This window comes from Gossypium hirsutum, chromosome D08 (genome assembly GCF_007990345.1).
Source record: "Gossypium hirsutum isolate 1008001.06 chromosome D08, Gossypium_hirsutum_v2.1, whole genome shotgun sequence".
Classification (NCBI taxonomy): Eukaryota; Viridiplantae; Streptophyta; class Magnoliopsida; order Malvales; family Malvaceae; genus Gossypium; species Gossypium hirsutum.
Window position 1 is genome coordinate 9,572,362 of NC_053444.1, and position 14,549 is coordinate 9,586,910.

General features: G+C 29.2%; 1 protein-coding gene and 1 long non-coding RNA gene across 3 annotated transcripts; one reads left to right on the forward strand and one right to left on the reverse strand.

Moving 5' to 3' along the window:
- The first annotated feature begins 5,940 nt into the window (after positions 1 to 5,940).
- Positions 5,941 to 7,593, forward strand: LOC121220262 (uncharacterized). The gene is made up of 3 exons (XR_005917489.1): positions 5,941 to 6,040; positions 6,156 to 7,118; positions 7,214 to 7,593. It is a non-coding gene; the product is annotated as an uncharacterized lncRNA (long non-coding RNA).
- LOC107914880 (uncharacterized) lies at positions 6,359 to 10,292 on the reverse strand. Of its 2 annotated transcripts, none has more exons than XM_016843930.2 (8): positions 9,438 to 10,292; positions 9,213 to 9,362; positions 8,928 to 9,077; positions 8,720 to 8,809; positions 7,965 to 8,075; positions 7,620 to 7,871; positions 7,176 to 7,525; positions 6,359 to 7,086 (listed from the first exon to the last, which is right to left on the reverse strand). In XM_016843930.2, the coding sequence occupies exons 1-8, from the start codon at positions 10,063 to 10,065 to the stop codon at positions 6,646 to 6,648; spliced, it is 2,172 nt and encodes a 723-aa protein (XP_016699419.2). In that variant the 5' UTR covers positions 10,066 to 10,292; the 3' UTR covers positions 6,359 to 6,645. The 2 variants fall into 2 exon arrangements, with proteins under 2 accessions (XP_016699419.2, XP_016699427.2); XM_016843938.2 differs by having other exon boundaries at positions 7,176 to 7,522; positions 9,438 to 10,290.
- Positions 10,293 to 14,549: the final 4,257 nt, after the last annotated feature.

Sequence of the window (14,549 nt, forward strand, 5' to 3'; positions counted from 1 at the left end):
GAAATTCAACAGGGGTGCATTAATGCACCACAAGTGTGAGTGGATAAGAGCAAATGGGGAAAAACACCGGCAATGTCTAGGGCGGAATATGACATCCAAACAAACTATACAATTAATAACATAATCATAGTAACATGAGTCAAATGACATAAATAAAGTAATTACATGACATGAATATTAGGAAAATTACCCCCCGACGTGTGTCTCAATTATCTACCGATAAATCACAAGCGATAAGACCTTCTAATATCAAGACAAGTATACCATCTACAACAAAATTAATGTTGTTGGAACAAATTTTCATAAAAAAAAAACAAAATTCTTAATGTAATGCTACAATTTTATTACCTATTTACAAGTGGGAAGAAGTGTGTTTGGTGACTAACTAATGCTAAAAATGGCATCCTGTACAATGCCCAGAACTGTAGCAATATCAGGCACTCGCCTATGTCTTGTGTTGCATGCTTTGTCACTTGACAAATCTCATGATACAACGTTGCTAGTACTGCTGAGCCCTAACTATACGAACGAGTAAGCGTTAAATCAGATAACAAGGGCAAGTACATCAGTGAACCTTATTTTTATTTGCACTTGACATCAGTACACCCCCTATCAGATGCATGATATATGCTTGAGCATCACACATCATCTCTTGCTTAGTGGAACTACTCGGTAAAGTTTCAAAACTTTCCTTCAACCATGAAAATCTCAAACTCGTAAAATTATCTCTAATATCATCGGGCGAGCGTCCTAGTAAGTGATAGTAAAGTGTCGTTAGTTTGAACACTTTACTTGTACCCATGACTGCACTACCGTCAATTAGGTGTCCGAGTTGCAATGCAACATCTTCTAAAGTGATGATGTATTCCCACACGACAAATGAAACGTATGGATTTTCGGGCGCCATCACTCAACCAAAGCAGATATCAAGTTGACCCTTAAATCGAACATGCGAATCACTGCCACTGATTCAAATCTGAATGCCTCCAAGTATGACATAATATGGTCATTCAACCGATAGTGCGAACCATTGACACGAGCCCTCAATACGCGGTACTCACCCTGACCATATTAAAATACAACATTAAAATTTCTCAATTAAATAAAAAATTACGTGCAACTTTATAAGGGGACTCGTGAATAATAAATAACAATTTTTTTACCGGTTGATTAATCATATTTGCTGTGTGAATAAAAAAATCCTGAAAACCTCAAACATACCATTCTAATATTTAATTATTTTTTATACTAATTAAGTAAGAAGCATACAAATAAATAACAATACAAAAAGAAAATCTCACATATACCATTTCAATATTTATTTAGTTTTTTTATACCAATTAAGTGACAAGCATACAAATAAATAATACTACAAAACCAATTAAAACCCTAATTATATCTGCTATCTCCTCTTTTCTTCAACCTCAACAGCTTTTTTTTTTCTTTCTCAAACAGCAATTGGTCGTCGTCCCAGCTTGTTTTATATAGGGATAAGGGAAGGGGAGGGGTTAAGGTCAGACAACACCGGTCTGATCGTGTACGGTGGACGTGGCCGGACAGTCACGGGGGGTCTCTATTTTTATTCCCAAAGTGGTGCCGCCAGTGAACCGCCTTTAGACCTGTTATGGGCTGGGTTATCCACTCAAGCCTGAAGGCTCACCCTAAATTTAGGAGGGTTTGAGCAAAAATATTATGCTCGAAAATGGGTTTTGATAAAAAAAATTAGGCTTGTTTAAAATATGGGCTGGGCTTAGGCTTGAACATTTTCAAGGTCTGGCTCGACCTATTTTAAGTTTATAATATATTATATTATGTAATTTAGAACACATTAAAAAAATAAACCTATACTAAATATATAATACCACTCTAATATAAATATTAAAATAATGTTAAGATGACTATATAAAAATTTTAATAAATAAAAAATGTATAAAATTATTAAATATTAAAATAAAATAAAATATTTTAAAAGAATAAAAAATAATAGGGGCGGGACTAAAATGGGCTCAAATTAGTCTTTTGCAAATATAGGTGGGTTTAGGTAAAATTTTAGGCTCAGATTCCGGTTGGATCGGGCTTGAGCAAGCATAAAGTGTATTAATATTATGCTTAAATCCGACCCGGCTCATGAACACCTCTAATCACTCTCCACCAATTAAAAAACTATTTTTTAAGTCGTAGTTTGACATTGTTTAACTCATTGAATCATATTAGTGTCATCGTATATAACCCCTCCACTATTTAAATATTAGTATTTTAAACAAAGTATAAGCTAATAATGATTAGATGATTGGGCAAAAATCAGTGGTGACACCACCCATTCAAGCACCACCCCTGGCATGGTTCACTTTTAACTCATTTGGGTAAATAATGCCAGTAGAGTATATTTTTTTGATTTAATTATTTTTTATTATCAGAGTAAAAAAAATTGAAAAATCAGTTAAAGTTTAGAAACACAGCATGAAGTTCGCTTCTAATTGCACTCAATTACCGAGTCTGGATAGAAACGTGAAAAGTAAATGCAGGACCCTACCACTAATGAAGTGACTGGAGGAACCGAATCACGTGATGGGTACGGATGATAAAAGTAGAGGGACCCATGATTTAGGGGGGTTGATCAGCCCTCGCCGTCCACTTGTCAAATATTCCACGTGTCTTCCACTCCCATCAACTAAATCATAGGACCACGTTTCATCGTTTAAACATCTTTTAGGCCAAGACAAGTAGCCTCACTTATCCGGTTCCCACTTGATTTTATGGGTTAATTACATCATATACCATCAAACTATAATTCCAATTTTAAAATATAGTAGAAATCTTATTACACGCGTGTGCATCTGAAAATCATGAATTTATAATATAAATATGTGTTTAAAAAATATAAAATAAATAATGAGACATATGGTTTGAAACTAATTAATCACAATAATATGTGAAATATACATGATATTAAAATAACAAATAAATTAAATCGTACGTAAAACGAAATTTGAACGCATAAATACATTATATAAACAATACTAAATGCACTATAATTATTTATCATGGTTTTGTCAACAATTGTGAGTTAGTGTCGGGTTGACTTGTGAGTATGACACCAACTGAATTAATAACATTATTAATATATATACATCTAATGGAGATAATAACTTGTGCATATTAAAATCAATTTTTAGTTGAGTGGTAAATTTAAAGTTTTTATTAATTTAGTTATTGTGGGTTCAAATCTCACCATGTGCATATTTTAATTGATTTTTTTAAAATAAAAAAATCAAAATACCCTCAAATCGTATAACTTTTTTAATTACGGAAGGATATTTTCATAATTTTCTAATTGAGTTTGTGATTTGGTTGAGGGCAACACAAATTTAGTAAAACCCTTCATAAATAGTATAGATTATTTTAGTATTAAAAATATCAATATTGTATTAATTAATTAATTTGTGAACCTAATCACTAGATTATTTTTTATACAATGCTTAGAATTACCCATGAGCCATAACCCCTTTTAACCCTTAAATATGAGGATAAATATGCTTCACGGTACTCATATCTACGTCCTTCTGCACTGACAATAATATTAATACTAAGCAAGTAAAACTCAATCAATCATTAGACTAGAAGGTAAATGATAATTTAGATCTAACGAGAAATATATTTAAAATATATGGATCAAATTATAAATATATGTATACTTATTTTATAAAATAGTTTAGGTTTGACACGACAAAATAGCATCTTAAATTTTATTAACAATGTATTTTATTATTGTATCAAATTTAAATTGTCCAACTAATAGGTGTACAAGTGTTTATAATTTGATTCACTTATTAAATTGATAGAAAATACAATATGGACATTATAAAATTTAGAAGTTAATTTGAAATACCTTCTTTTTCATTATACTGAATTATAAGTTGTTAAAAATATGTTTTCGTCATTAAACTTTAAATAATTATTATATGATCATTAATATCATCAATTTATTATGTTATAATCACTTTATCGTTAACTCCGTTAAAACTGAAATATAAAATTATTGTGGTAGATGAATGCCATAATTTTCAAATTTTATAACTAGTTATTATTATTTTAAATGAATTTAATTAATTTTTTAACTTTCTTTTTATTTGTTTTCCTTGTCGTCTTCTTTTCCCTTTCTTTGTCACTCTTTTTCAATTTGGGTTCAAAAATTTTAAAGTTGTTCTGAAAGAATTACTATTTATTTTTACGTGGAGATCTGGGGCTTTGTGGGACAATGCAACAATAAGAAGAAAATAAAAGGAAAAAAAATTAATTCGCTCAAAACATTTATAGCTAATAGTTATACCATTTAACTAAAATATTGTCTAAAATAATTATACTAACGTGTCACGTCAATTTATCATTATACTTTTAGCTCGAGTTAATGATTAACTGATCCATAATAAACTAATAACGTTAGTGATTATATAGTGAAATTTCAAAATTTAATGATTAAAATATAATTTTAAGTAAACATAAGTGACTAAACTTTGAATTTTTCTTTTTATTAGATATACTAGTTCAAATCGCTTCGATTATACTAATGTTTAATTTTGCAACTAAACAATTTTTTTCCTTGAAAATGAAACTAAAATGCATGGGAAGAGTCAAGTAACTGCTCAATACATAATTTATTAGAGATGTTCATGGGTCAGGTCGAATTTAAGTTCACATTTAATTTAAAATTAATTTTTTTATTCAAGTCCAATTTAATTTAAGAAAAGTAAACCCGGATCCAATTTGAGCCGTCTATATTTGATTTTTTAAAATATTAGTTTTATTTAAAAATATACATATTTTTTTAAATAAATATAATACACTAAATGTACTAAAAATACTAAAATAAAGTTTTCTAACACATTAAAAATACGTTAAAAATATTTATATTAAAAAACACTACCATAAATATAATAAATGTTTTATTATACTAAAAAAACTAATAAATATAATAAATATTTTATTGTATTAAAATTTATATTTTGAGTTCGGTTATTTAGTTGAGAAAGGTTTTTATTTATTTATTTAAGTTTTGGCTAATGAGTTTAATTGTTATTAGATTAGTGATTTAATATCAATATATATAATTAATATAATGTTTTTTTATAATATAATATATTCGAGCTGGGCTGAGCTAAAACAAAAAGAATCTTATCAAAATCCCAGACAATATGGAAAGCAGATCTTAATTCTAATCCAAACTTATTTTTGAGATTTGATATTTTATCTAAACTCTTTAATTTTTTGGAGACGAAAACCATCTAATAATTACCAAACATGACAGACGGATTTGAGGCCGGGATATCTGGAATTAATAGATCATAACAGCATGTATACTATGCAAAAAACAAGGCCTTCTCCTTTTAGTCACTTAAACAGACACTGCCTTTTAGCTGTTAATACCATTAATTCAGACTACTTCCTCAAATCCAACTGAGATTAGTACCCCTGGTCTAAGCTTAGTTTCTGGTGTGCATGATCCATTTTATGGCAAGCACAGAACATACTTCTAAACTCATAGGAGATTTTCTCTTATCAATATACCATAATCAAGAAGGAAGAAAACAAAGGCTTTTAGCAAGACATTTTACAAAAGCACTCTAGTATTTTTTTTATCGTTCTCCATCTTACATATGAGAGTTTCCTTCTTCTTATATAGAGAAGGAATTCTGGATAAGAAGGAATCTAATAATTTCTTAGAAACATATTACAGACAAACAAACCTTTAATAAAAGTAAAGTCCTAGTACAATGACTTATACAAACTTTAATAAAAGTAAAATCCTAGTACAATGACTCATACAAACTTTAATAAAAGTAAAGTATAATAATTCACAAAAGGACAAGAAAACATTTAATCAGTATCATAATCTGTGCTGATGTCAGAGGTAATGTTTAATGCTTCTATCTTTCTCTTCTTTTCCTCTCTAGCCCTGTAGCACTTTAATTTCAGCTGTTCAAGTTTTTCTTCCAAGTCATTAGGCGATTTGTCAGATATATCTTTATGCACATCTTTCTAGGTTAGTGTGTTTTGTGTTGCTTTACTGCAATACATTAGATAATCTTGTGACGATTCATTTGGATTTGGTATATGTAACTGATATTCTTTTAAAGCTTCTCAACTGTTCTTGATAGTTAAAAGACGGTGCCTGTTTAAGTGGCCAAAAGGAGAAGAGTTGTTTTTGGCATAGCATAACTGCTATTATGATATATTAATTCCAGATATCTCGGCCTCAAATCCGTCTATCATGTTTGGTCAGTTCTCTTCCTTCTTGATATGTTTTTGCATGAAAAACTTTTATTAAAGGTTTGTCTGTGTAATATGTTTCCAAGTAAGATGAAGGCCAAAATCACTCTCGAGCTAAAGCATAGTTATATTTGTTCCAATTCAAAAAAACATACTTTAATGTTTTAGAATACTACTAAAGCTTGATTGTTTACTGGAAAGTCGAAACTAGAGAGGAATAGCTTCGTAACTACGCTGTGGCACCTTCTTGAAGAGCGCCCAAGCCAGATCAAGGTATAGGGGAAACTGCGCTATGGCAAACAGCGTCACCGGCAGGCAAGTCACTGCATATACCGGAAATGCCGCGTATTTCAACTTATCTTTCAATATAAAGAAATGTCATGCGCAAAACGATACTAGCACCGACGCGATCGACACGAACAGCGACGTCAGCCCCAGCAACAGCTTTCGCGGCAAATCTATGCCGAAATCCCTCTCTTGGTACCTAGACGTCAATATCGACAAGAACATTACCACCGCTGTCACAGAGAAGCAGAGAGCTATGAGAGACGAGATGGCGAAGACGTCGAACGCCGGATGGTTTTCCAAAGTTGGTTTCCCGCTCTCCGATTTCACCCCGCCCGGAACGGTGGTCGATGTGGCGAATGCCACGGTTGCGATTAATGCTGCTACGACGGAGCACGACTCGGAGGTGTTGGTTAGCCATTCGCCGCCCTTGTCGACCAGTTGTTTGTGTGTGTCGGTGAATATGTCCTTCGGGGTCTTGTTCTCCTTGTTGTAACGAGCGAAGAAGTAAACCGGCATGGAATGCTTGACAAACTGAAGAAACACCCATGGTTCAAAAATCAAATGTAAGTTTTTTATTATTACCCATTGCTGATTTAAACTTATGTGAACATAGCCATTACCTCGTACCACTTGATTTCCCATTGCATTTGTAAAGCAGCACCAGGGATGAGCCAAGGCTTATGGTCACCAAGCATCGCGGCGAGGTGCAATGCACTATTCCCCTTCTCATCCACCGCTCGGAAAACACTGTCTTTCATTATATTTTTCTTAAGCAAGAGCTGGTAAACGTGAGGTTGCCGATTCTCCACCGCCAGCAACACTATGTTCTTGTTTTCCGAGTTCATTTCATGGATTGCAACTGGGAAACGTTGTAGGATTTGATCAACCATCTCTGTGATTCCACTCTTTGCGGCTATTAGTATGGGTGTCTCTCGTTTTGCCACTTCTTTAGTTTTCTTCTTCTCTCCTGCTAGTTTAGTTAATTTTTCCAGTGTTCAACAAATTGAAATCAATAAATTACTTTACAAGCTTGATACATGTGCCACTAGTATTTTATATTTTACCTTCCAAAGTTTTTCCCTTGCTTTGGTCACGTTGTTTAGCTGGGTTTGAATCATCAATAGGCATTTTAATGTCACCATCTTCAGTGAATTCATAAGGCTTTATCTCATCGGCATCATATAATGATAGCTGAGGTCTACATCCATTGTCTTCATACTGGTAAATAGAAACATGTTGTAGAAGCTCATTCATGACCTGAACTGCCCAAGTATGCTTCCGTTTCTTCTCCCTTAACTTCCTAATTCTCCGGGATCCTTATAAACAGGCAGCATTAATGAATTATCAAAGAGATGTTATGATTAGTAAGCGAGTAAAAGAGACCCGACATCCAGTCTAGCTCAACTTACCTAATCCTAGTATAACCAACATTGCTTTGGATAACAATTTGACAAAATCAACTAAGGTGACATAATTGGAAGGAAAGAATTGATGTCCATCTCCATGGCGTCTTCCGTCCTCTGTACAAGTAAGTTACAAGACAAGATTATTTCATTAGATACCTGCAAACCACAGGGCTGGTTAAACAGAGTTAAACATTTACATGTTGCTGATTTATGGTTATGGTACTGTTAAACACGTGTTTTTTGGTAAGAATGGCTACCACATAATGATGTTGATTTAATTTTTAGTAGAGTAATATTAGAAGACAGCCTGTTATCTCTTTCCTTTGTGATTTCCTGCTGAGGTGTGTGGGTGATTTCAAGGTGTTGGGTTTCTTAATTTGATCTCATGCATTTTGTTTTGTGGTTTCGATGCTTTCTCCATCATTGATGTTCACTATGGACTTTTGCCACAATATCAACATATGGCAGGCTAAACAAATATTTGGAGGTTTAGAAACTACAATAGGTCCTATTGCATCATAGTATTTGGAGTCAAAATCAGAAAACTATTTCTATGCAATGCAGCTAATAAGTAACACATAAGATCCCAGTTCCTAGTTGTTTATTTGGTGTCTAATTTAGATATCCATGTTCAAAATGCTTTGATCTTAGGATCAAATTCTTAATGTATCGTTTCTCATCCTGTAATGACTATTAGATTCGAATGATTGTTATTCCACAGATCCATCAGGAAAAAGAGTAGACAACGGATTGCTCACCTTTCGGTACTGTCTCAGAGGTGACATTAGGAGCTTCAATGTTTTCATCCGAACCTCCTCGGTTTGTCTTCCGTGAACTTCGTTTTGTCACTGGAAAATGTAATAACATTGAAGAGTCCAAAAGATGAAATGGAAATATTAATACTTGAATGGAACTTAAAAATAGCATCCACAATGTCACATTGTTCTATTAGTCTCCTTAGCTTACCTACTTGAACCAGCTGCTTTAGTAGGTGAAATAAGTGCATGCATGTTTGGTAATTGCCAGGATAACTAATTCTCATCGTTTCCTTGGATTGACCTTTGCTTGAAGATTGTTTGAATGAAGTTTCCACCTTAAGCGGTTCCACAGTTATACCTTCCAAATAAAAATCCATTTGTTCACAGTAGTAATGTTTGGTCTCTTGAAGTTACAAATTTTAAGCTTTTAACAATGAAAAATATGAATTATTTTCATGTTTTATGAAAGTTAAAACTATCGACTAGCACTTACAATTATAGATAAGATGGCTGCAACGACCAAGATGGCTACCGCTTCTGAAGGCAGTCGGGTTGCTAGCCAAGAGATGCAGGGCTGATATCCCATTCTCGTTTACGTAGTTGACAAGATCTTCATAAAGGTAAATGATTTGAAATGCCAAATCTGTGAATCACAATATAGTTAATACAATGTAGTTTATGCTAATATGTTTGAGAAAAGAGTTAGGGAAATTCTTACCAAAATAGTCTCCAGATATGGCACAGTGGAGAACATTTTCACCATCCTTTCTTCTACAATAAGAATAGCCTTCTTCTTGGCTTTGACAGTAAGAGTTAAGACAAAGGAAAGCCTCTTTCTTGCCATAAAGAGCTGCCATGAATAGCGGGGTTTCTCCGACGTTGTTTCGGATTTCAAGCAACGACGAGTCCACTCGCACGATGCATTGGCACATCCTTACATTCCCTAGTGAAGCCACAGCGTGCAGAGGAGTATTCCCCAGCTCGTTTCTCATTTCCAGTGCTTTCCTGCATTCACTCTGCGCGGAAATCAACTCCACTAGCTGTTCTACAATGTCTTCTTGGACGTTGGAGACGGCAATGTGCAACGCGGTATCACCTGATCTAATGATCTTGGCCACATGCACTGACGGATTGTTCTTGTATATTCTTATAACAGTGTTCCATTCACCTTTCATGGCACATTTGAACAATTCTTTCTCTTCACTAATAGGCTCCATTTCTTTTCTTCCTCTTCGGATCGGAAGCTGAAGTAGAGACAAAGGTACATTAATATGATTGAAAAGTACTGCATTGATTATTATTATTATAATTATTTTTGGCTTTTGAAAGGATATATTGCTGTCCATTAAAATCAATGGAATGTACAGCAAAAATGAAAGAATGGAAGGTTAAAGGTCATTCCAGTTGCAAGAAAGGAATAATTTAGAGACTTGAGGGAAGCAAATTTGGTACAAGGGACGTAGCTACTCCCACTCTTCGTTTATCTTCTAATATTTTTATTGAATGGTCCACAAATTTGTTCTTGCGTGGAAGCTTATTACATTGCAAAACCAAAGGACCACTGTGCAAGACTCGTATAAATTTCGTAGTGAACAAAAAAACCTTCCCCATGATTATAACCCTTATTATATACTTTATAAAAATCCTTATTTTTGCTCTCTATTTAACTTTTCGTCTCTTTTAGTTATTAAATTTGTATTTTTCATCAAACCACTCCAAAATGGATAGAAAAATTAATATTAGTTAACTTTGCTGTTAGCATTTAATTAATTTTTTAAAATTTAAAAATTCAAAAAATATATAAAAAAACTATTTTTAAAAATTAAAAATCATTAAAATTATTAAACATTTATAAAAAATAAAAAAACAATATTTTTAAAATTTTTAAAAAATTAATTAAATGTTGATGTGTCACACATCAATGAAGTTAACAAATGTTAAATTTTTCATCCCTTTTGGGGTGGTTTGACAAAAAATACAAATTTAAATGCTAAAAAAAATAAATTAAATGGAGGATTAAAATGACTTTTTTTATCAAGTTGGAGGGTCAAAAAAGTTATTATACATTATTTATACTAGATTTTGACACAAAATATAATTATGTGACAAATATATTTATAAATATATATTTATAAAAATCAATATAAAAACTAAATGTGATTTTAATTGAAATAATAAAATAAAGATGTCGAGTGTTTTAAATTGAAGCTTATATTTTTCTATTGTTTTATATAAAAAATAAAAAAAATCAGAATACCTTTAAAATAATATAATTTATTTTAGAAAATAATAGTATTTTGATCATTATCAATTGAGTTGATGTCCACTTGATATATATATATATCAATTATATACGGGTAAAAAGAACCATGTCCATTTGCATCTCATAGGTTTTTGTTAAATCGTATGTCGAGAGCTCGACCATTTTTTTTATTTGGATAAATTATCTTGTTGGTCATTTAACTATTTTTAAAAATTTTATAAAAAAAAGTAATTATGAAAGTTTTCATTTTAATTACCTAACTATGAAAGGTATAATTTGGTCACTCATGTTTTTGACAATGTGTTTTTTTTTTGTCACCTACCTGGTAGGTTAATAATGCAAAAATGATGTGATAATTTTTAATTAGCATAATAATGAACATAGTCTTCGACGTTTACACATTGTGTCAAATTGATAGTGATTCTAAAAAAAATTAAAAAAATACACAAAAATTAGAAAAATAAATTCGTAAATGTTTTTATGAATGATATGTAATTTTTATGTGATAGATATTAATTGATTGTGGTGAATCTGATTCATCCCTATGTCGGATAATTGAGGTGAATCTGCTTCTATCAATGTTTTTAGTTTATGAATTGGTCGTTTTTGTAACCGAGTATACTAAGTTTTATTTAGGCTTAATATAACATTTGATACTTAAATTTGAGATTTTTTTTCTTACTTTGGTATTTAAAATTTTTTTGCCCAATTTGATATCTGAACTTGACACTTTTTCCTAATTTGGTACTTAAACTTGACATTTTTTTTTCGAATTTGGTACCTAAAGTTATTAAATGTTATACAAATTCTGCAAAACACTGACGGTGTTAATTTTTTTTTGTTATGCTACAAAAATATTGTCAGTTTTAGAGGAAATTCATGTTAAAAAAATAGGTATTGAGCTATGCTTCACAAATGAATGTTAAATAAGAAAAAAAAAAGATTTTTTAAAACCTCAAATTAAAAGAAATTCATTATTTTCAATTAATAAAATAATTCATTAAATAAATAAAACTAAAAGTAATTGAACATATAAAATACAAAAAATATCATATAATCTATCACTGTCGGTCATACATTGATTATTTTTGTTACCTCATAAAATAAATAATATTGTTAGATATTGGAGTAATTTGTAAAACGTTTGATAAGTACCAAATCGAACAAAAAAAAGTTTAGGTATCAAATTAGGAAAAAGAGTCAAATTTAGGTACCAAATTGGACCCCCAAAAAGTTTAAGTACCAACTTAAGAAAAAATGTCAAGTTAGGAAAAAAATGTCAAATTTGGGTACCAAATTAGACCAAAAAAAGTTTAAGTACTAAATTAGAAAAAAGTATCAAGTTTAGGTACCAAATTTTATATTAAGCCTTTTATTTATATTACTAGTTGGTATACCATGCCACGCATGGGTTAATTATATCTATAAAATAAAATATACTAAATAAATATTTATGTTTAATTTAAACTATAATAAATTAGTTAATTAAAATATATTAAAAATTGTATACAAATTATTAGAAAAGTTTAGTTTTATAAAATTGTTTGTTTAAAATATAGTTAAAACATATTTAAATAAATTTAATTAAAAGTGATGCATGGGATGTATTTGTAAAGCGTGTAAACCAAAATTTTTTTATATTGTATTTATAATAATTACTTTGGCATTTAAATATTACTAAAACACTTTCACATTTGTATTTAGTAACTTTATATTATGATAATTTTGCAATTTGAAAATTTTTTCAACATTTCTTGTTGAAACATTTACAAAATGATGAAAAACAACCTTCTCATAAACTCATTATCAATCCCATTGAGCGTTGTTCTTGAAACAAAATTAAACAGTTAATTGGATTAGGGCTTTTTTTTTATTTAAATAACTCAAATAATTTAATTAAGTACTAAAATGACTCATCTTTTTAATTAAACATTAAAATGACCTGAAATCTACAATAAAAATTGGTGGAGCCAAATTATATGGCGCCATGTCAGCAGGGAGCATTAAAAATTAATTTTTTGGTGGAGCCATGTAAAATGGCACTATCTGTATAAATACCATAGAAATACTGTAAGTTCTGGAAAAATGGGGAACTTCAAAACAATTTTCCATTTTTTGGTAGAGCCAACTTAAATGGTGTCACCAGACCACCTGACACCCTTCTTTTACTTTTTTTTACTTTTTTTATTAACTTTTGTCTTTTTCTTTAAATTTTTTTCTTTTTTTAAGTTTTTTATTTTGTTTATTTATTTTATTTTTTGTTATTAATTTTAGAAAATTTGAAATTTATATTTGAAATGTTTTATAATATATATTTTAAAATTTTAAATATTATTTTTTTAAATTATGTCTTATAAATTTTAAAAATATATTTTTGAAAAATTTTAAATATATTTTTAAAAAAATTATTTTTAAATACAATAAAATAATTTCAAAAATATATTTTTAAATTTTAAAAAAATATTTTTGAAATTATTTCTTATAAATTTTAAAAATATATTTTTGAAATTATTTTTTTAATTTTAAATATTATTTTTAAATATTAAATATATTTTTAATAATATTTAAACATTTAAAATTTTTAAATAAAATTTTTATAAAAATTCTTTTAAAAAGGTTTAAATATCTTTAAAAATAATTAAAAAAAATCATAATTTAAAAAATTCTAAAAAAATGAGGAACTTTAAAAATAATTTTCCAATTTCTGGTGGAGCCAATTTAAATGGCGCCACCAGAACAACCTGCTTCTATTTTTAATTTTTTTTTAATTTTTTTTAACTTTTGTCATTTCTCGGGTTTTTTTACATAAATAATACAAAAAATTAAAATAATATTAAAATAATACAACCATTTTATTATGTACCAAAATAATACAAACAGTAAAAAAAAGCTGACGGAAGTGACATACCATTTTATTATGTGCCATCTGTGGCAGACCCTCGATCAAGGTCCTGTCACTTCCGTCAGCTATTTTTTTTACTGTTTGTACAATTTTGGTACATAATAAAATGGTTGTACTATTTAAGTATTATTTTAATTTTTTTTATTATTTGTGTAAAAAACCCTCATTTTTCTGACATTTTTTTTATTTTTGTCTTTATCTTTATTTATTTATTTTATTTATTATTAATATTAAAAAACTTGAAATTTATACTTGAAATGTTTTATAATATATATTTTTTAAATTTTAAATATATATTTTTTAAATTATTTTTCTAAATTTTAAATATTATTTTTAAATTATTTTTTAAAAATTTAAAAATTATTTTTTAAATATTAAATATATTTTTAAAAATATAAAAAAATTTAAATATTTTAAAGAGATGGCCTTTCAAATTTATTATTAGTTTTATAATATTTTAAATGTATATTTTAATTTGTTTTTATAATTTTTATAATTATGATTTTTAAATTATTTTAAATTATGATTTTTAAATTATTTAAAATATATTATTTTTAAAGATATGACCTTTCAAATTTATTATTTGTTTTATAATATTTTAAATATATATTTTAAATATTTTTTAAATTTTAAATATAATTTTTATAAATTATTAATTTTAAAAT

Bases quoted from the DNA above. Each gene is read 5' to 3' on its own strand.
- LOC107914880 (XM_016843930.2), bottom strand. From the start codon at position 10,065: ATGGACAGCAATATATCCTTTCAAAAGCCAAAAATAATTATAATAATA. The intron at 9,078-9,212 runs GTAAGTGCTAGT...TTTATTTGGAAG, and splicing joins CAGCCATCTTATCTATAATT to GTATAACTGTGGAACCGCTT. The intron at 8,076-8,719 runs GTGAGCAATCCG...TTACTTGTACAG, and splicing joins CTCTGAGACAGTACCGAAAG to AGGACGGAAGACGCCATGGA.